Source organism: Stegostoma tigrinum, chromosome 5, assembly GCF_030684315.1.
Source record: "Stegostoma tigrinum isolate sSteTig4 chromosome 5, sSteTig4.hap1, whole genome shotgun sequence".
In the NCBI taxonomy this organism is placed as follows: Eukaryota; Metazoa; Chordata; class Chondrichthyes; order Orectolobiformes; family Stegostomatidae; genus Stegostoma; species Stegostoma tigrinum.
Genome location: NC_081358.1, coordinates 119,798,871 through 119,820,179, shown reverse-complemented (window position 1 = coordinate 119,820,179; position 21,309 = coordinate 119,798,871). Strand labels below are relative to the sequence as shown.

The 21,309-nt window shown below is 42.5% G+C and overlaps 1 protein-coding gene across 1 annotated transcript in view; it reads left to right on the top strand.

Annotated features, from left to right (window-relative positions):
- Positions 1-21,309, top strand: part of LOC125452063 (cadherin-7-like) — a 139,251-nt gene that overhangs the window by 42,325 nt on the left and 75,617 nt on the right. Inside the window, exons 2-3 of the mRNA XM_048529996.2 lie at positions 3,811-4,138; positions 15,461-15,755. Of these exons, the coding sequence (XP_048385953.1) occupies positions 3,938-4,138; positions 15,461-15,755 (496 nt within the window). The 5' untranslated portion in view covers positions 3,811-3,937. The remainder of the gene's footprint in view (positions 1-3,810; positions 4,139-15,460; positions 15,756-21,309) is intronic.

The following is a 21,309-nucleotide window of genomic DNA, read 5'->3' as shown; positions in this document are numbered from 1 at the left end:
CACATATATCGTTGACATAAAAACAGAAGGACAGATCCAACCCAGCCAATTCCTGCTGCATCAGCCCAGTCTCAATAATCAGTAAAGTGATGGAAGGTGTCAGTAACAGTGCTGTCAAGCAGCACCTGGTCAGCAATAACCTGCTCAGTGACGCCCAGTTCGGGTTCCACCAGGGCCACTCAGCTCCTGAACTCATCACAGCCTTGGCTCAAACATGGACAAAAGGGCTGAATTCTAGAGGTGAGGTGTGTGAGTGACAGCCCTTGACTTCAAAGCTGCATTCAACCAAGTATGGCATCAAGGAAGCCGAGGAAAATGAGAATCAGAGGACAAACTCTCCACTGGTTACAATCATATCTGGCATGTAGAAAAATGGCTTTCATTGTTGGAGGTCAGGCACCTCAGCTCCAGGACATCTCTGCAAGAGTTCCTTGGGGCAGTGTCTTAGGACCAACCATCTTCAGCTGCTTCATCAATGACCCACCTTCTATCACAAGGTCACAAATGGAAATGTTTGCTGATAATTACACAATGTGCAGCACAATTTGTGACTCCTCAGATACTGAAACAATCCATACTAAAATGAAGGAAAACCTAGACAATATCCAGGTTTGGACTGATACATTGCTAGTGGCACACAAGTACCAGACAATAACCATATCCAACAAGAAACAATCTAACCATCACTCATGACATTCAATGGTGTTGCCATCACTGAATTCCCCACTATCACTATCCTTAGGGTTAGCATTGACCAGAAACTTAACTGGATTGGCCGGTGAAATAAAATAAGCAAGTCAGAGGCTAGGAAATCAACAGTGAGTAACTCTCACTCTCTAACTCTACAAAGCTGTCCACCATCTACAAAGCACATGTCAGGTGTGTGATGATTTGCCCCTCATTTGCCTGGATGGGTGCAGCTGCAACAATGCTCCAGAAGCTGCCAGTGTGCCGCGAAGTCACACTTTATGAGAGCAGGAGTTGTTTGAAATATTGAAGGGAGATTTTTAAACAAAGGAAATGCTAAATAAGGGCAAAGCATGAGTGTTCTAAGTGGAGAATGCATCAGCCTTCCATGTTGTGGTTTAATTATTGCAATAGATATTCGGCAGAATGGAACTTAAGTATTGCTGAGAAGACTTACTATTCTGTTGAAGCATTTTGTCTTGCATGCATCATGCTATTTTGCAAGAATATCAATTCCTGGGGAAAACCAACACTTTTGCCCTGAACATTCAAAGTCATCCTGATTTAATTTTTTTTATTATTTAAACAAAGCCTGGCTGTTTGCTGTCAATCAGAATTAATCAGAGCATTCTCAATGGAAATACTTCCACCGGTTATAGTCCATTTTCCTTCCAATTAGCGTACTCCTCTCATGCAATATAAAAGCTGCTTTGTCTTTGAATTGGTACTCTTGCAAAATGTCATGATTTAATTATTCCATGTTCCCCTGCAGCACTGCAAGTATTTCTTTACAATTCCTTCACAGGATGTTAGTGGTGCACTCATAGCCCATCCCAAGCTACTCAGAGTGTTGCTCGATGAAGTTGGCGGGTGGTTAAGGCACAGTGACATTGCTGTGGGTTGAACAGTCACATTAAGGCTGGATTGTGTGAGAACAGAAAATTTAATTCCCTAAAAAGCATTGGTGGAGCAGATGGGTTTTTGCAACAATTCAATCATTTTATAGTCATCATCACAGATGCTGCTGCCATTTCTTTTTCTCAAACTCTACATTTGTTTAGTTTTCTGGATTTAAATTCCTCAGCTACCATAATGGAATTTAAAATCTATTTCAGGATCAGTAACAACTTAACTGTTACATCACTGCACCCACATGCAGACTATGTTTCCTCTGCACTTTCTGGAAGTAATTCTCATCGTGGTTGATAGTGTAAATTACAATCAAGAGAGATTTATATAAACCTGTTAAATAGGTATCACCCTTGTAGAGTCCAACATTCTCATATGCTCTCCAGGAACTGAATGAAAATGTGTAAAATTGTGGAGATTTTTTAATCTAACAACGTAGGAAGACAAGATAGTGATAGGCACATCAGATCACGAGTAGGTGGCTCTGATGCCTCACAGCACCAGGGATCCATGTTCAATTCCCCCTCAGGTGACTGTCTGTTTGGAGTTTGCATATTCCACCCGTGTCTGCAGAGGTTTCCTCCAGGTGCTCCAGTTTCTTCCCACAGTCTAAAGGTGTGTGAGTTAGCTGGATTGGCTATGCTAGATTGCCCCAAAGTGTCCAAGGATATGTTGGTTATGTGGATGAGCAATGAGAAATGCAGAGTTATAGGGATAGGGTAGTTGGGGGTGTCTGGATGGAATGCTCTTCAGAGAGTCAGTGTAGACTTGTTGGGCTGAATGGCTTGTTTCCATACTGCAGGAATTCCATTTCATTCATCCCCTCAAGCTTCCAACACCATTTAATGTTGTGGTAATTTCATTTAGAGTCATATAGCACAGAAACAGGCCCTTTGGCCTAACCAATCCATGCCAAACTAAACTAGTCCCACCTGCCTGATCCTGGCCCATATCCCTCAAAATCTTTCCTATTCATCTATCTATCCAAATGTAATTTAAATGTTGCAATTGTACCGGTTTCCACCACTTCCTCAGGAAGTTCATTCCACATGCAAATCACCGTCTGTGTAAAAGATTTACCTCTCATGTCTTTATTAAATCTTTCTCCTCTGACCTTAAAAATGTGCCCCCTAATCTTGAAATCGTTACCCTCAGGAAAAGGCAACTACCATTAACTCCATCTAGCCTCCTCATTATTCATAAACTATCAGGTTGCATCTCAACCTCCTCTGCTCCAGTGAGAAGTCCCAGCCCAACCAGCCTTTCTTTACATCGCAAACCTTCAGTAACCTCTTCATAAATCTTTTAGCCAGTCATCCACAGGCCTAGGCAAACAAATGGGGCAACAGATCCAAATCCATCACAGAACTTGACTGAATTTAAATACAATTAAAATAATTTGGAATTGAAACCCTAGTCTCTCAAACAATGTTAGAATAGACCAGGTCGTCCACTGAACCTGATCCCTCATTCAATTTGATCACAGCTGATTGTAAGCTTCAAGTCCCTATCCACGACCTACAAGAAGCACCATAGAAATCCACCAAAGATCCTCTGAGAGCATCTTCCAAACCCGTGACCACTTCCATGGAGAAGGACAAGGGCAGCAGACATATGGGGAACACCATCATCTGCAAGTTCCCTCCAAGCCACTCCCCATATTGACTTGGAAATATATCACCATTCCTTCATTGTTGCTGGGTCAAATTCCTGGAATTCCCTCCCTTAACTGCATTGTGGGTTGACTTATAGCATGTGGACTGCAGTTGGTTCAAGAAGACAGCTCAACACCACCTTCACAAGGCCATCTAGGGATGGGTGTTAAAGGCTGAGCAGCCAGTGATGCCCGTATCCCATGAGTAAATAAAATACTCCCCATATCCCTTGATTCTCTGAGAAACTAACGTTCTGTGTAACCCAGACTTGAATGTACACATATGGAAATGTGACCAGGTTGCCATGGGTTGTAGTAAAAACAAACTTTGCCCTTTAGGGACAGCCGTCTTCCCTTACATGGCCTGTCGGTACACATGGGTCCAGATCTCACAGCAATGAGGTTCACTCTTAATTGCAGTCAACAACAATCAGGAATAAGCAACCAATGTTAATCTTGCCAATGATTCCTAAATCCTATCAATGAATAGAAATAAAATACACTCAACCTCATAATAACATGTGCATCTAAAAGTCACCTCCCTTTTATTTCCTTTCCAGGAATGTGAAATGCTGAACCATTTTGTGTGAATTTACTCTCAGTGTATTCCAACCAGCCCAGTACTTTTTTGTTCAAGAAATCTGCGTCACTAATTCAGTTTGCCAGCAGACTTGCCGAGTGCCAGGAATGCTAACCTGGTGTGGATGGTGGACTATCCTCATGGCATGTGCAATGGCAGAGTACTGTTTGATGGCTCTAGCTCACTCTGGAGCCGAACCAGCGGCAAATCGGCTTCCTTCTCTGCATCGCGTCAAGAGGAAATGGGTGTGGAATCAGTTCTTTGTATTGGAAGAGCACCTAGAAACGGAGCCACTCTACGTTGGCAAGGTAGGTCTACTTGAGATGAATGGCCTACCTTCTCAACCTTGCCCCTCACCTAAGGTATGGTGACCCTCAGGTTAAGCTCACCACTAGCCATATCTCTCTCTCTGTATGAAAGCACAACCCTATGATCCTCTGAGACTATAGCAACTTTCCCATTACCTATTTGAAATGAGTTCATAAAATACTTACATTTATATAGTGCCTTTTACAAGCACTGATGACCCAAAAGCACCTGACAGCCAATGAAGTACATTTTTAAATGTTGTCCATGTGATAATAACCAGAAAAATATCTTTTCTTAAAATGCTTTGATTGAGGGGAACATATTAGCTAGGATCTGGGAGTTAATCTCTTGTTTTTCTACAAAAGGATACCACATGATCTTTTAGTTCACATGGATAACCACAAACAGGGCTTTGGTTTAACATCTCGTCTAAACCTTTGACAATACAGTACTGCCTCAGTCACAAACCAAGGGAGTAGCCCAGACTTTGATGGTGCAGACCTATGGGACCTGAACTCATAAGTGTCTCAAAGACAACAGAGTTACCAATTGGCTCACAGCTGGCACAAGGATAAATTATGTCTGCCAGCTTGTTAAAGCTTACCCCAGAATGTAGTATTTGCCAGACTGATTGATAAGCACATCATCAAGTCCCCAGGCAACGTCTGTATCTTGGGCTTGCTGCAGTGCCCCAGCAAAGCTTAGCACAAGTGGAAGAACAGCACCTCACTTGGGAACCTTGCATTCTTCTGAACTCGATATAGAGTGCTACCACACACAACCCATTGTCAGCTACTAACATGATTGTTAGTACCAATCCTCTAAGTCAGAGAGTTAGCTGCACATTCTCCCAGTCTGACCTTTACCCACTCCTTTGTCTGTCCAACTGTTCATCTCTCTCTTTGGGCTCTATCTCCACCTATTGTTTACTCCTCACTCCATTCCCTCATCCCAACTTCTGCATAAATATCAACATTTACTTAGCTACCATCAGTTCTGAAAAAAAGATTCAAAACATTAACTCTGATTTCTCTCCACAGATATTGCTGAGTTTTCTCAGCAAATTTTGTTTTTGTCTCTGATTTTTACCATCCGCAGTTCTTTTCAGTTCTTTTGATTGATAAATGACTTCAGATAGGGATTTCACTGAAATGTTGAGCAGTCAAATGTAGCTGTTTTTGTGTATCAATTCCTTCTGAAATGTCCACTGTTCTGTTTGCTTTGCTCTCAGTTCTCATCTAAGAAATTCCTTAATACCTTGATTAAGTTTCTGCTGAGCTGCTTCCATCCCTCTTCATCTAACCCTGACCTTCAATTCTTTTCCCACACATAACTTCATTTGCAACACATTAAATACATCACTGTTAATTGTTCAAACTACTAAGGGAGCAAGTACAACTAGTGATCTACTTTCTGGTGTTGAGATGCAGTTGGGAGTGTTACAAGGATTCTTTTCCTGTTCCACAGCTCCATTGCCCACAATAATGAAACCCATCAGCCAGGCTCTGAAATGAACAAATTAACAACTAGTTTATTGAACCAAAAGCAACTTCAACATATGTTAGGGATAAAGCATATCCTGTAGACAAACTGAACTTTGTCTTCTTGTAGTGACTTGGCAAGGTGTAACTTCACAAGTTATTTCAGAAAATAAAAGCTCATGGTACAGGGGGTAACATGGTAACATGCAAAGAGGATTGACTGTCTGGTGGAAAACAGAGAGTATGCATAAATGGGTCAGTGCCTGATTGGTAGGATGTGATGATTAGGGTTTCCCAGGGATCTGTTCTGGTGCCTCTGCTGACATAGATGAGGGGACCAAAGGTATGGCAGTTAAAAAACAAATGAGACAGGTCAGAAAGTATGTTGCTGATGACAAAACGAAGTGTCAGATGGATAGAGGTAGTTTGGATGAGTGGGCAAAAATCTAACAGATTGAATACAGTGTTGGAAAATGTTACAATGTTCACATTTCTCAGGAAAGATGGAAAAGCAGAGTGTTGCTCAAATGGAGAATGACAGCAAGAATTCCAAGATGCAGAGAGATTTTGGTGTTCTGCTTTGTAAGTCACAAAAGGTTCGTGTGTAGGTAGCGCAAGTAATCCAAAAGGCCAACGGAATACTGTTCTTTATTGTAAGTAGAATTGAATATAAGAGTAAGGATTGTATGCTTCATTTCTACCGGACATTGATGAGACCATGTCTCAAATATTGTGTGCAGTTTTGGATTCTGAATGAAGGAATGAAGGAAGGATGTAAATGCAGCGTAAAGGAAGTTTACAGAGAGACTGGATAGGCTGGGACCCTTTTCACTGGAGCATAGGAGATTGAGGGGCAACCTGATAGAAGATTATAAAATAGTGGGAGGTACAGATAGAGTTAATGGTCATTGTCCTTTCCCTGGGATGGGGGATTTCAAGACTAGGGGGCACATTTTTAAAGTAATGAGAGAGATTTAAAAATGACATGAGGGGCAAATCGTTTCACACTGAGGGTGGTTAGTGTGTGGAATGAACTTCCAGAGGAAGTGGTGGATGTAGGTACAATGACAACATTTAAAAGACATTTGGGTAAGTACATGGATCAGAAAGGTTTGGGGGGATATAGACCAGGAGCAGGTTGGTGGGACTATTTTAGTTTAGGATTATGTTTGGCATGGACTGGTTACCCTGAAGGCTCTGTTTCCGTGCTGTATGATTCTATGATATCTAGAATGAATGTGTGGTCTTAGGAAGATAGATTAGACCAATTGGGCTTGTTTCCATCATAATTTAGAAGAGTCAGAGGGTGACCCGATTATACTACATAAGGCCCTGCATTATCTTGACAGGGTAAATATAGTAAGATGCTTCTATTTCTCTGGGTGTGTTAGGGTCATGCTTTTGGGAATGAGATTAGGAGAATTTTTCTCTCTCACAGGGTTTTGTGACATTGGAACTCTCTGACTTAGACGATGGTGGAGGTAGGGTCATAGGCTCAAAAAGATTGACAGCATGAAAAAAGGCCCTTCAGCCTATAGGGTCCGTTCTGATCAAAAACAATCATTAGCTATTCTAATTCAATTTTCCAGCATTTGGCCTTATATGTCGTGACATAATAAGTGTACAAGAAACTACCTCTTCAATGTTATGTGGGCTTCTGACTCTACCGCCCTTGTAGGCAGTGAGTTCCAGAACGCCTCTAGTGGGAAAAAAAATTCCCTTACATCTTCTCTAAACCTGCTGCTCCCTGCCGTACATCTATGTCCCCGATCATAGATTGCTCCACCAAAGGGAAGGTTTCTTCCCATCCACCCAACCTATACCCCTCATAATTTTATACATCTCAATCATGTCACCTCTCAATCTCCTCTGCTCGAAGGAAAATAAGCCCAGTTTGTCAAATTCTCTTCATAACGAAAACTCTCCAGCCCAGGCATGTCTCCTCTGCAGCCTGTGCAGTCTATCACTTCTGTCCTAGCATGTGGATTCCAGAACTGCACACAATACTCCAGCTGTGACCCAATCAACATTTGATGCAGTTCCAGCATCTTCTCCTTGCTCTTAAACTCTACACCTTGGCGAGTTAGGCAAATTTCCCATACTCCTTCTTAAACATATTATCCACCTGTTCTGATACCTTAAGTAGGCCAGTATATAATGCCCCGACCCTTAGAGCTTCCCAAGGTTCTATCATTCATTGTGGGTTTCCTTGCCTTGTTTGTCCTGCCCAAGTGCACCGTCTCATTTTTACAAGGACTGAACTCAATTTTCCATAGATCAACCCACCTACCAGCTCAGCTACATTCTCCTGTTCTCCCCCTAACTATCTGAGTGAATGATTTAGTTGTCGCATGTATTTTACAATGAGGAAAATGGGGAAAAGTTTTCCACTATTGCCATGATCTAACACCATTTTGAAATAGTCTGATAAGAAAAAAATAGAAAGGTGTAGCTTCAAGAGAGTCCATCAGTCCTAAGCCAGCTCATCACCAACAATGCCTACAGCCACCAACCCTCCACCACCACCTCACTACCGTCTACTTTGGATCCAACCAACGTTGAAGTCTTCAGGTGCCATCTTTCACCACTGGGCCATTTCTCCTCTGCCACCTCTTTGCCACCATCTATACTGGACCCAACCAATGACGAAGTTGTCGATCCTTAGGTACCACATCTCGCTGGCACTGCCTTCGCTGATGTGGCAGCTGCCAAATCCGATTCCAGGTCCCGGAAATGTAAGTAAGGGTTCACTCGAGCCCGCGCTGGGCTCACTCACTGCAGCACAAGTCTGCCACTGGGATCTCTCGCCACCTCCACAATGCTGTCCGAATTCAGGACAAGGGGTAAGTAAAGGGAAAAAGAATGAAGGAAAATCAAGAAGAGTGGAGAAAAAGTGTGGATGAGCCCTGACTCAGAAGCTCTAAACCACAGTCATCTTGATGACACATTTACCACATCACCAATTTTTCTCTCAACTGTGAACTTACTGATTTACACTTCCACGTACAAGTCTAAACCATTTATATAAACCACAAACAATAAGGGGGCCAACACTGCTCCCAATGGAATGTCCTAGACCCCAAAAACGTCAGCTTTCCTGCCCCTCTGCTGCTGCTTGTCCTGCTGTGTTCATCCAGTTCTATACCTTGTTATCTCAGATTCTCCAGCATCTGGAGTTCCCACTATACCTCCCTATGGAATCCCACTGAACACAGCCATTCAGTCACAAAAATACCACTTATTGATCACCGTCTGCTTCCTGGCAGTCAGCTAATTGTGGATCCAATTTCTTTGGATTCAGTGGGCTCGCAACTTCGCTATCAGTCTCCCATGTGGGACCTTACCAAAAGCTTTGCTGAAGCCCAATAATCTACAACAGAAGAATTGCTTTCATCTACACACCTGCTCACCTCTTCAAAAAATTCAATCAAGTTGGTCAGACATGAGCTCCCCTTGAAAAACTGTGCTGGTGTTCTTGATTAATCCCTGCCTCTCCGATAGCAGATTAATTCTGTCCCTCAAAATTGCTTCCAACAGTTTCCCCACCAGCGAAGTGAGACTGAATAGCAGGTAGTTTCCAGGTTTATCCCTGTTCCCTTCTTGAATAACAGTACTGCATTGTCTGTCCTCCCTAGTCCTCTGGCACTTCTCCTGTGGCCAGAGAGGAATTGAATACTTTTACAAATGCCCTTGCCTTAGTCAGCAATCTGGGATACATTTCATCTGACTCTGGAGATTTAAGTCTACCATATCACTCTGAATATCTTCCTTTTCTAAGCTAATTTCTTTACTTGCATCACAAACCTTCTCTCTATACCAATACCATCCCTCTCACGAGTGAACACCAGCACAAAGCATTCATTTAAAACCCTGCTATATCCTCTGGCTCCATGCACAAATCACTTCTGTGGGCCTTCTTGGGCCCAACTCTTTCCCCTGTTATTCTTTTACCCTTAATGTGCTTGTCAGTAAACTTTGAAGCTTTCTTTATCCCATCTGCCAGCATCATTTTGTATCCTGCCTTCGTTCGTGTCATATCCAGCTTAAGTTTCCATTTCGTCATTGAATATTTTTAAGGCTGAGGTCAATAGATTCTTGTTGGGCAGGAATATCAAAAGTAATCAGGGCTAGTTGAGAACATGGAATTCCAAACTCAAACAGATCTGCCATGATCTTCTTGATTGGTGGAGCAGGTTCACAGAGCTGAATGGCTTATTTCTGCTCTCATTTCAGATGTCCATTTCAATAAAAGTGGAATGATTGTTAATGAAAGGTTTCAACTATTTAAATATAAACAGCACGCACATAAACACACAACATTTGCAAAAAGAAAGCATGAGTTGGCTAAGTGTTAATCTTAAAAGCTCTTGGCCCAGTAACATTAAATTCAGTCAGAAAATACACACAGATTGTTTCAAATGTTGGCCTGTAACCAAAAAAGATATTGAGCCCTGGGTATTTTTCTGAATCAGTTATGTACGGCTGAATTTCCTTTTCAGGAGACAATGTGAGAGATTAGGAATTTTCCTTTTCGGAATCAGCCACTTAAGGTGCTGAGATTTTCCAATGGTTTTCAATTCACAAACTTTGATGAGAAGCAATTTCCCTTGAGATGTCCTTAGCTGAGCAAAGTGTTTTTTTTTCCCCAAAAACTCTAAGATGTGGACATACTTCCCGTCAGTGATGTTTTAAAGTATGATTTAAAATAACACATCTTCATAACACGGTTGTTCCTGAATTTATTATTAGTGACGAACATATTTTTACGGGGGTAATGGGAACTGCAGATGCTGGAGAATCCAAGATAATAAAATGTGAGGCTGGATGAACACAGCAGGCCAAGCAGCATCTCAGGAGCACAAAAGCTGACGTTTCAGGCCTGGACCGTTCATCATCCAGGCCCGAAACGTCAGCTTTTGTGCTCCTGAGATGCTGCTTGGCCTGCTGTGTTCATCCAGCCTCACATTTTATTAATATTTTTACGGGCATATTTTGACCTCCTGTACATCTGGAAAATATCTCTATTTTTACCTTCTCAAATATTTTTGTAATGTCATTGCATGTCTTATTTTCAAATTACATTCAGTAATATTACTGGGGATGATTTGCTATAATAAAACAATGTATGTTTTGATGCAAATTGCAAGCGTGCGTGCGGTATGCCACTCTGTTTCTCTTGGTTGAGATTTGGGCTACTGTATGATGTGTAACGTAGACTTGTGAGCTGTGTCGGCTGAATAACGTAGATGTGGTTCCAAACAGCAACCAATAGAGTGGCTTTGATTACAGTTTCCGCCAGACAATGGGTGCGCGTGATTCACTGACAGACAATGACCCAAGAACCTTCATATTGTGCAGAACATGAATGGAATTTAATGTTGGTAGAGCCTTTTGTGCAGCAGTGGTAGTGCCCCTTCATCTGAACCAGGAGGCTAGAGTTTAAGTCCCACTTGTTCCAGAGGTGTGTAATAATGTTCTCTCAGTAGGTCAATTAGAAATTGACCACACTGGGGAGCTGGTGGCACAGTGGTAATGTCACTGGGATAATAAATTGGAAATCCAGACGAATCATCAACGGGAAATGGGTGTGAAACCCATCACCCACCGCAGGTAGTAAAGTATAAATTCAGTTAGAAAAAAAATCTGATTTAAAATTGTTATCCCAATGGAAAAACATGGATACATTGTTGTGATCCCATCTAGTTCAAAAATGCCCTTCAGGGAAGAAAATTTGCTGCCCTTTAATGGTCTGGCCTAAATGACCCACATCAATTTTGTTGGCACTTAAATGCCTTCTGGACAATTAGGAGTGGATAATAAATATTGGCCAATGATACCCAAATCCCCTGAATGAATGGGGGCAAAAGCAGGGAGAGAGCCTTAAAACAAAATGGTACTCTTCATAAAAGTCAAAAGAATGGATGCTGTAAATGAGAACAGACGTAAGTTGCTGGAAAAGTTCAGCAGGTCTGGCAGCATCTCTGAAGAGAAATCAGAGTTGACGCGTTGGGTCTGGGGACCCTTCCTCAGAACCTTCAACATGCTTTGTGTGTGGTTAACTTCTGTCCAGAGATCGTTGACAACAAAGTAAAGTCCATCATTGTATCCATAGAACATAGAACAATACAGTGCAGAACAGGCCCTTCGGCCCTCGATGTTGCGCCAACCTGTGAACTAATCTAAGCCCCTCCCCCTACACTATCCCATCATTATCCATCTGCTTATCCAAGGATCCCATCATTATCCATATGCTTATCCAGTTCCAGTGAAATAGCTTGGGGCTAATTTTCTCACATTGCCATCATACCTCAGGGTCTACCTTACCTGAGTGTTGGCTCCAGTGAAGTGAGAAGATGTTGCTTTGTGACACTGACGGATTGTTACCACTGCACAGGCATATCTTGAGATGGAAGCCTTGCTCTCTGTCCTTGAGTGGGCACCGGTTCACCCAGGAGATCACCAGATGGTGAAATATTGTGGAAATTGTTAGGAATGATAAGGGAAAAAAGACAAATCACATATCCCCATCCCTCAGGATAGATTCCTGTAATTGCAGGAGAAAGGCAGAAGAAAATATTCAGTGTCTCCCTGTCTTATGATCAACATGATCAGTCAAGCCAGAGGTGAGACAGTCAGCACCTTTTTTTAATGAAATAGTCAGGGAAGCACTGCCTGCAAGGGAGGTAGAAACGGATTTTTCTTTTATTCTTTCTATAGGCCAGTAAATGTTGGCCATCCCTAATTGCCCTTGAGAAGGTGGTGGTGCATTGCCTTTGGCATTGCAGCCCTTGAGGCATCGAAACACCCATAGTGATTTTACAAAGGGAGTTTGAGAGTTTTGACTCAGACTTGAAGGCGAGTTTGCAAGTTGTTGTGTTTCTATTTATCTGCTGCCCTTGTCCTTCTCGATGCTGGAGGCTGCCATTGCAAGGATGTGGGTGAGGTACTGCAATGCATTTTATAGATGGTATATACTGAGGCTGCAGAACATGGATGGTGAAGGAAGTGAATAGGTAAGGTGGGGCAGGGTGTCTGTCAAGTGGACTGCTTTGTCCTGGATAATATCAACCTTCTTGAGAGTTGTTGGAGCTGCACGCATCCATACAAGTGGTGAGCATTCTAACAATCTCCAAACTTGTGCCTTGCAGAGGGGTGAGCAGAAACTGGGGGAGAGTGGAGGTGAATAACTAAACATCTGACTCACTAACATTGCCACAAAGTTGAGAAGGGTGGCCCAGTCAGTTCTTTTGTCAATGGTAACCTCCAGGATGTTGATCATCATGTCTACAGGCAGGTCTCCCCCTGAAGGGAGGAGAATTACATGGTGTATGTACCTTGAAAGAGATGGCACAGTCTTTGGGTGCTGAATAGTCTCTTGCTCTGCAGTTTGCTTCTCTGACTCTGTAAAACATAGAGAAAATGGATGTAACAAAGATTGGGATCAAATGCAGCTTTTCAGAGGGTTAAAAATAAAAGAAGGCAGCAGAATGGCCATTTCAGTCCCTAACTGACTTCCTTTTTTATTGACTGCGTGACCCACTGTTTATGTAAGTTCTCCAGTGTGTTTATGAAGGCAACATGCAATTCAGTGGCATTTTCAACATAATAAAACAGCACTCTGTCCTTCACAAGACTCATATAAAACAAAATATGACACTGAATTACTCATAGAGCCATCAAAGCAGAGACAAAAGACTTTCAGGAATGCCAGAGAGGAAGAAAGTGAAGAAGAGGAGATGAGAGATTGAAAGAGGGAATTTCAGAGCTTCGTACCCAGGCAACTGATCCATTGCCCGGGCTGATCCATTAAAATTCAACCAAGAAAAATTAAGAGATTAAGAATTAAATCAAAAAGAACTCAAAAAAATTGAAGCTCAAGGGGCCAGAGCAGAAGACCATTGACGTAAAATGGTGGAAATACATGGCAGAGGAACGGTGCTAATATTTCAGATCAAGATGACCTTTTTGCCAGACCTCAATCTGGTCAGGGTCGAAGGGCTGCAGACCTTTTAGAAGGTTGTGAAGTGGAGGAGAGTTAGGATGGAAGAGGCTATGGAGGCACTGGAAGATGAGAATTTTAACATCAAAATATTTCTTGCATGGGAGCAATGTCACAGGGCAACAAGAACAGCGGCAATGGGCGAATGGGACTGGGAGGTGAGACACAGGGAGAAGAGTTTTTGATTGACAAAGTTTGTCAAAGGTAACACCATGGGACACCATGTAACTAGGAGTGTGGTAAGATAGTTGAGTCAAATGTCCCGCAGACAGTTTATCAGAGTACCTTGAAGAGACATGCTCATAATATCATTACTGTATCAAGTGAACTTATGTATACAACCCATTTTACACTGGATCACTTGAAACAGATTCCTGTGTATTAGTTTAATTCCAGCCCAGACACTTGTGTCTGAGGAATGACATCTTTGTACATGGGGCTAAATGCAGTTAATATCTGTTAGATCCTCAATACCACAATACCCACTCTTAGTTTCTTGTTATAACATACGCATGTTCACATCAGGGAAACATCCTATTGTAGGCACTGGTAAAAGAATAAATGATTAGGATAGATACTTGCCTTCTGTTTATTCAGCTGCATGGCCTGGCGCAGGGAAGCCAGTGGGAGAGCAAATCTCTGAAAACATTATCAGTACAAATGGACTCATGTCTTCGCCAAGTCTGAGTGAACCTTCCCATCCTGACCCACAATATGGAGGAGGAGTTGTGCTCCTATTCTGTGTAGAATTGTAAGGAAACTATAGCTTTCTATTTCAGTGACTGTTCGACATCTGAAAATCTGCTGCGATTTGGTCCAATTTAAGCCCTTAAAGAAATTGTCAAAATCCCCTGACAGTGGAAATCTATGTGCGATCTCAGAATCCCTAGGTCCAGAAATAGCTGCTTTGTTTTGTAGGGTAGGGAAGGTAGAAATCATGAATTCAGGTCATAGAATCATAGAATCCCTACAGTGTGGAAGCAGGCCACTTGGCCCATCGATCCACCGAAGAGCATCTCACCCAGACTCACCCCCCTACCCTACTCCATGACCTTGCATTTCACATGGCCAGTCCACCTAACCTGCACCCCTTTGGACTGTGGGAGGGAACCAGCCCACCTTGTGGAAACCCACACAGACATGAGGAGCATGTGCAAATATGCCGAGTGTGATTGCAGAGACATGCCAACACAGTGTGAAGTCGCTGAATCCCCTGTCATTAATTCCAACCGTGCACACTCTGGTTTACTTGAAACACAGGGCATAGATTTAAAGAAATGTACAACCAAGCAAGGGTTGATGGGAGAAAAAGCTTTTTCACACAACGAGTAGCTCGGGACTGGAAGGTGCTGCCATGAAAATGTGGTGGAAGCAGGGTCAGTTGAAGCATTTAAGAGGGGCACTGGATGATTTTTTGGTTAGAAATAGTGTGCCAGGAAATGGGGAAAACGTAGGAAATTGGCACAAGTGTATAGAACCAGCGCAGACAAAATGGACAGAAAGGCCTCTTTCTTGTTACAACAATTCTGTGTTATCTGTGCCTGCCCCAGTGGTCCCCTCTCCCCAGTTGTTGTACTCCTCCCCTGAGCTTCTGTTACCAAATACTGGGCTGATGTTGCATCTATTATATCAGGCACACTCTTATCCAGATTTTGAGTTTGTACAATTGTGAAACCTGTTATAGACTTGGTCATTCAGAATATTCCTTAACATTTTGTTGCTAAGCTGAAAATATTATTATGTTGACGATCTGACAGTCTCTGCTTCTATGACATTATCAGTCAGTTTGTTGATACTTTGTGTGATACATGCTCAACTATCTACATAAATGACACCCACAGCTCCATTCTGATTCGGACAACGGGAATGGTTCTCTGAGGTATAACCTGACGGGTGATGGAGCTGGCACAATTTTCACCATAGATGAAGATAATGGAGACATTTTCCTCCTAAAGAAGCTGGATCGAGAGGAGAAGCCATTTTACATCTTACGGGCGCAAGTGGTTGACAGAGCCACTAACCAACACATAGAACCAGAGTCCGAGTTCCTTATTAAGGTCCAGGACATCAATGACAATGAACCGCAGTTTCTGGATGAGCCGTATGTTGCCACAGTTCCCGAGAGGTCACCTGATGGTAAGCAAGTGAAATTATTAACACATGGAGTCATAGAGTCAAACAGTATGGAAACAGACCCTTCGGCCCAACCTGTCCATGCCAGCCAGGTTTACTAAGCTGAACCAGTCCCATTTGCCTACATTTGTCCCCTATCCCTCTTAACCCTTCCTATCCATGTGCCTACCCAAATATTTTTAAATGTACTTTTAAATGTAGTTGTACCCACTGCTATTTCCTCTGGCGGTTCATTCCATGCACACATACTCTGCATGAAAAAAGCTGCCCCACAGTTCCCTTTTAAATCTTTTCCCTTTCACCCTAAACTTATGCTCTCCAGTTTTGGACTTCCCTACGTGAGGAAAAGACCTTGGCCATTCACCTTATCCATGCCCCTCATGATTTTATAAACCTCTGTAGGGTCGCCCTTCAGCATCCTATGCTCCAGAGGAAAAAAGGAACCAGCCTAGTCTAGCCTCTCCTTCTAACTCAAACCTTCTAGATTTGGTAACATCCTTGCAAATCTTATTTTCATCCTTTACAGTTTAATGTCGTCCTTTCTGTAACACAGCAACTAGAATGGTACTCCAAACATGGACTTCCCAATATTTTGTAGAGCTGCAACATGTACTCGATTCTCTGACCAACAAAAGAGAGAGAGCGATCCACAATCACCATTCGTCCCACCCTCCATCATAGTACTCAAGATAGCCTCTTGAAAGCATCTATCCTCAGTGGAAAATTAATTGCCCTGAGGTAGAGTTAAATCTGGGCCAACTTCATGTGTTTCAATAACCTCACTAAAGACTGGAAGGCTTGACACCAGCACTGCTCAGAGAGACCCAGTTTCCCCATAGTGTAACAGTTGTTGGATTCCTTGTAAAGACACACAGAGAAGCTAACAGCTTTATGATGCTGCTCCCATTGCCTGAAAGATACGCCATCTGCCTCCCCATGAGGTTTGGGCTTGAGATCTGTCAGGCACCCAGGGAGTGGGCCCCTGAAACTGACTCCCAAAGCCCTCATTAAATAGGTATAATAGCGTTCAATATCTATAACAACAAACAGAACATGCTGTAAATCCTCAGCTGTTTAGACAACGTCTTTGGGGAGAGAGAAACAAATTTTATGAAAGTTCATCAAACTGAAATGGGTCCACTCTGTTAATTTCTCTCCACCAGTGCTGTCAAACCTGCTGAGTGCTTATAGCATTCTATACTTTCATTTCAGATTTCCAGTAGCCACAACATTTTTGTTCCCTGTGAGGTTCAGTTTATACCTCATCATTCCTCTGAAGCAGATCTTCCGTCTTCGATAATTGTACTTTCAAGATCTGTATTGTATAACTCCTCTCAAAAACCGTTGTGCCTTGTCATAGACCTCTTGCTTCATTTAACAACACTTCTGATATTTTCTTACTTAGCTCACCATTGATTAATTTAGTTTGGCTGAGTAAAGGTTTTCTATAACGATGTGGTGTACTGAGATTTGGACTTTGCCCGTTTGAAACAATCATACACACATGTACCAGTAGAGGTAGAAGCGAAGAAGAAGTTGTGAACAGCTTGTGCAGCCCTAATTTGAGATGCCTCTCGCTGGGTATATACCTGTCACTGTCTGAAGAATGTCACAAATTTTGCTGTTATTCTGTAGTCATCCCGTTTAGATCACAGGATGGTTTCAGAGTGCCTGAATATGAGTGTGCAGCAAAATCCAAAATGTAGACATGTAACTCATTCAATGTTCCTGTTGTAAAGTATTTATGTTCTGGTATGTAGCGTTGTTGTTCTATTATTGACTGTTTTGTTTTTGCTAAAGCTTGATCTAAAGATTCGATCTAATTTCATGGGGCAATGATGGAACATTGGTAATGCCAATAGGCCCTTAGGATGCCAGGGATATAGGTTCAAATCCCACTATGGGAGATAGTGAATTATAAATTCTTGGGAAAACCACCCTAATGGTGACCCTATCAGAGACAGTAAGAACTGCAGAAGCTGGAGCCTGAGGTAACACAGTGTGGAGTTGGAGGAACACAGCAGGCCAAGCAGCATCAAAGGGTCTGGAGAAGGAACCCAACCCGAAACGTCTGCTTTCCTGCTCCTCTGATGCTGCCTGGCCTGCTGTGTTCCTCTAGCTTCACACTTTGTTATCTGATGGTGACCATGTTAACTGTTGTGAAATCCCAACCTGTCTTTAATGTGAAAGAAATCTTCTATCCTAAATGTGACTCCAGGCCTACAGGAATGTGGTTAACTCTTTACTATTGTCCTTAATGGACAATAAGTGCTGTCCTACCAGTGATGCCAAATCAACAGATTAAAAAGGAAACAACTGATATAGGTTCATGTTTACCCATGATAGCTAGCACATTTCATATAATTAAAGGGTCTGTAGTCTAAAACTATCATTGAATGGATTCATTGAATCCCTACAGTGTGGAAGCAGTCTGTTTGATCCATTGAGTCTATACCAAACCTCCGTAGAGCATCCCATCCAGACCCACACAGCCCTATCCCTGTAACCCTGCATTTTCCCATGGTTAATCTACTTAGCCTGCACATCCGTGGACACAGTGGGCCATTTAGCGTGGCCAGTCCACCTAGTCTGCCTTTCTTTGGACTGTGGGAGGAGATCCACACAGATATGGGGAGAACATGCAAGCTTCACACAGAGAGTTGAATTGAACCTGGGTCTCTGGTGTTGTAAGGTAACAGTGCTGATCACTGAACCATCCTCAGGCAAGATAAAGCTACCAGATTCTCATAAGAGACCATCTACTTCACTCATATAGCAAGGTGTAGAGCTGGATGAACATAGCAGGCCAAGCGGCATCAGAGGAGCAGGAAAGCTGACGTTTCACATCTGGGCCCTTCTTCAGAAAAAGAATCTACACCTACATCACTAATGTTGTTTAGGGAAAGTAATTTAACTTCCATCTGGTTCCAGATCCAAGTAACATTATTGACTCTTGCCCTGTGTTAGAAAAGGATGTGGACAAACTGATGGAGCGGACAGGTGGGTGGTATTTGAAAGCCAATGTGAGAGTGTTAGGTGAGAGTGGGACCAGGGATGAGATACATCATTATGAGGGGAGATTGGAAATCCTTGGAGAAAGCATTCCCATTGGTAAAAGGAGCAGGAAAGAGTGGGTTTAGATTTAATATGAGTCACGAAGAAAGCACATTAGCTTTTGTTAATACCACAACCAGTATAATCCGGTCTAAATCTATTATCTTCTCCTTTCAACTCTTTCCCCTAAATCGTTCTGCCTCTCCACCTCTCCTTCTTTTAAATTGCACCTTAATACCTAATACATTGATCTATGATAAAGTATAGACAATGCCTTTCAACCCATCAAATCTGCACTACCAAAGAAAAACACTGAATCTGCAGTAGCCCTACTTTCCTGCAGTAGCTTTGACTGAATGACACTACAAGTGCTCATGCAAGTGCTTTTTACTGGTCCTAAGGTTTCCCTCCTTACCTACCCTGCCAGGCAATGCATTCCAGACACCCACCACTCTCTGGCTGAAAAAAAATTCCTCAATCCCGTCTAAACGTTCAGCCTTTCACCTTAAATGTTTGCCCCTTGTCCCAATACCTCCAGCACAGCACACACGACTGCATTCTATCTCTCAAGATATCTCTACAAGAAATAATAAAAGTACATTTTTTAATTACTGTAGCAAATATTTCTGTTGGAAACTGCCACACATAAAATAATTGAAAACATTAGGGTGACAGTTCGATGATTAACTGGGGTAAATATGCTGACTGTGTTACTGAGTGTGCTGCAGTTCTATGTTCCATCTCTGTTTATTTTTACTGTATTGACTTTACTGGTCTTCTCCTGATTTAAATGCATCTGCTGCAGAAATGAATGTCTAAATTTTCGCTGCTCTGCCAAAGCTTTTGTACCAAATCTGCAGCCCCATTTCTAACTCACATTAATAACCCGTCAGCCTCATGCTCACTTTTACAAGTTGACTCTCGGTCCAGCAAAGACCATTTGATCTAGGAGAAGGCTCAGGCCATTCAGCCTATCAGATCTGCTCCCCAACTCAACAAGATCATGGCTGACCTGATAATCCAAAACCCCACTTTCCTGCCTTTTTCCATAAGCCTTAATTCCCTTACTGAGACAAATGGCTATCTCAGCCTTAAATGTACTCAATGAACCAGACTTAGCAGCCGTTTGTGGAAAAGCATTCCATTGATTTGCTTCCCTTTGAGAGAGAGGGAGAGAGAAAAAAAATCTTGTTATCGCTGTCTTAACTGTGCAACCCCTTGGCCTGAGATTTTGCCCCTTCTACCTAGAGGTAGCTAGAGGTGCCCTGTCTACCTCTACCTAGACTGCCCATCAGGAGAAACAAACTTTTTGCATTGCCCTGTCAGGTCCTCTAAGAATCTTGAATGTTTCAATAAGGTCACCTCTCATTCTTCTAAATTCCAATGAGTACTGTCCCAACTTATTCAACATTTCTTCAGGAAGCAGCCCTCTTTTGCTGGTATCAACAAAGTGAACCTTCTCTGCACTGCCTCAAATGGCAGTTTATCTCACCCTAGATAAGGAGCCTAAAACTGTTCATGTTATTTTATCTGCCATTTAGTAAAAGCTCCTGACTTCCATACTCCACTCAATTTGAAATTAAGTTTCGGAGTTGAGAGGTCGTGGTGTGACTGTACAAGACATTGGTTAGGCTACGAATTGAATGTTACATTCAGTTCAGGTCTCCCTGCTGTAGGAAAGATACTGTTAAACTTGAAAAGTTGCAGAAAAAGGTGTTGCGGAGATTGGATGGTTTGAGCTATAGGGAGAGGCTGAATAGGCTGGGGCTATTTTCCCCGGAGTGTCACATGCCAAAGGGTGATCTCATTTAAGTTTATAAATCAAGAGAGGCATAGCTAGGGTGAAGAGCCAAGATCTTTTTCGCAGGGTGGGGGAGTCCAATCATAGAGGGCATAGGTTTAAGGTGAGAGGGGAAGGATTTAAAAGAGACCTAAGGGATAACTTTTCCATACAGAGGGTGGTGTGTGTATGGAATGTGCTGCCAGAGGAAGTGGTGGAGGTTGGTACAATTTCAACATTTAAAAGGCACCTGGGTGGGCATATGAATAAGAAGAGCCTAGAGGGTTATGGGCCAAATGCTGGCAAATGGGACTAGATTTATTTCGGATATCTGGTCAGCATGGACGAGTTGGACTGCAGGGTCTGTTTTCATGCTGAATATACCTACAACTCTAAATAAAGGCCATCATTCCACTTGTCTTCCCAGACACCCAAAGAACGGACGAGGAATCCAAATCCCATTTTAGCACAGCACTGATTCGTGTGGTGCTCCACCCATGTCCTCTAATTCTCAAAACATAGACGCAGTAAATAGGAGCAGGAGTCGGCCATTCAGCCTTTCAAATCTGTACTACAATGCAATATGATTGTGGCTGATCATTAAACCCAATCACTGTTCTCACTTTCTCTCTTTGCCCTTTGATCCCTTTAACCCTAAGAACTAGATCTAATCCTTCTTGAAAACATTTCATGTTTTGACTTCAGCTACTTTCTGTGGTGGAG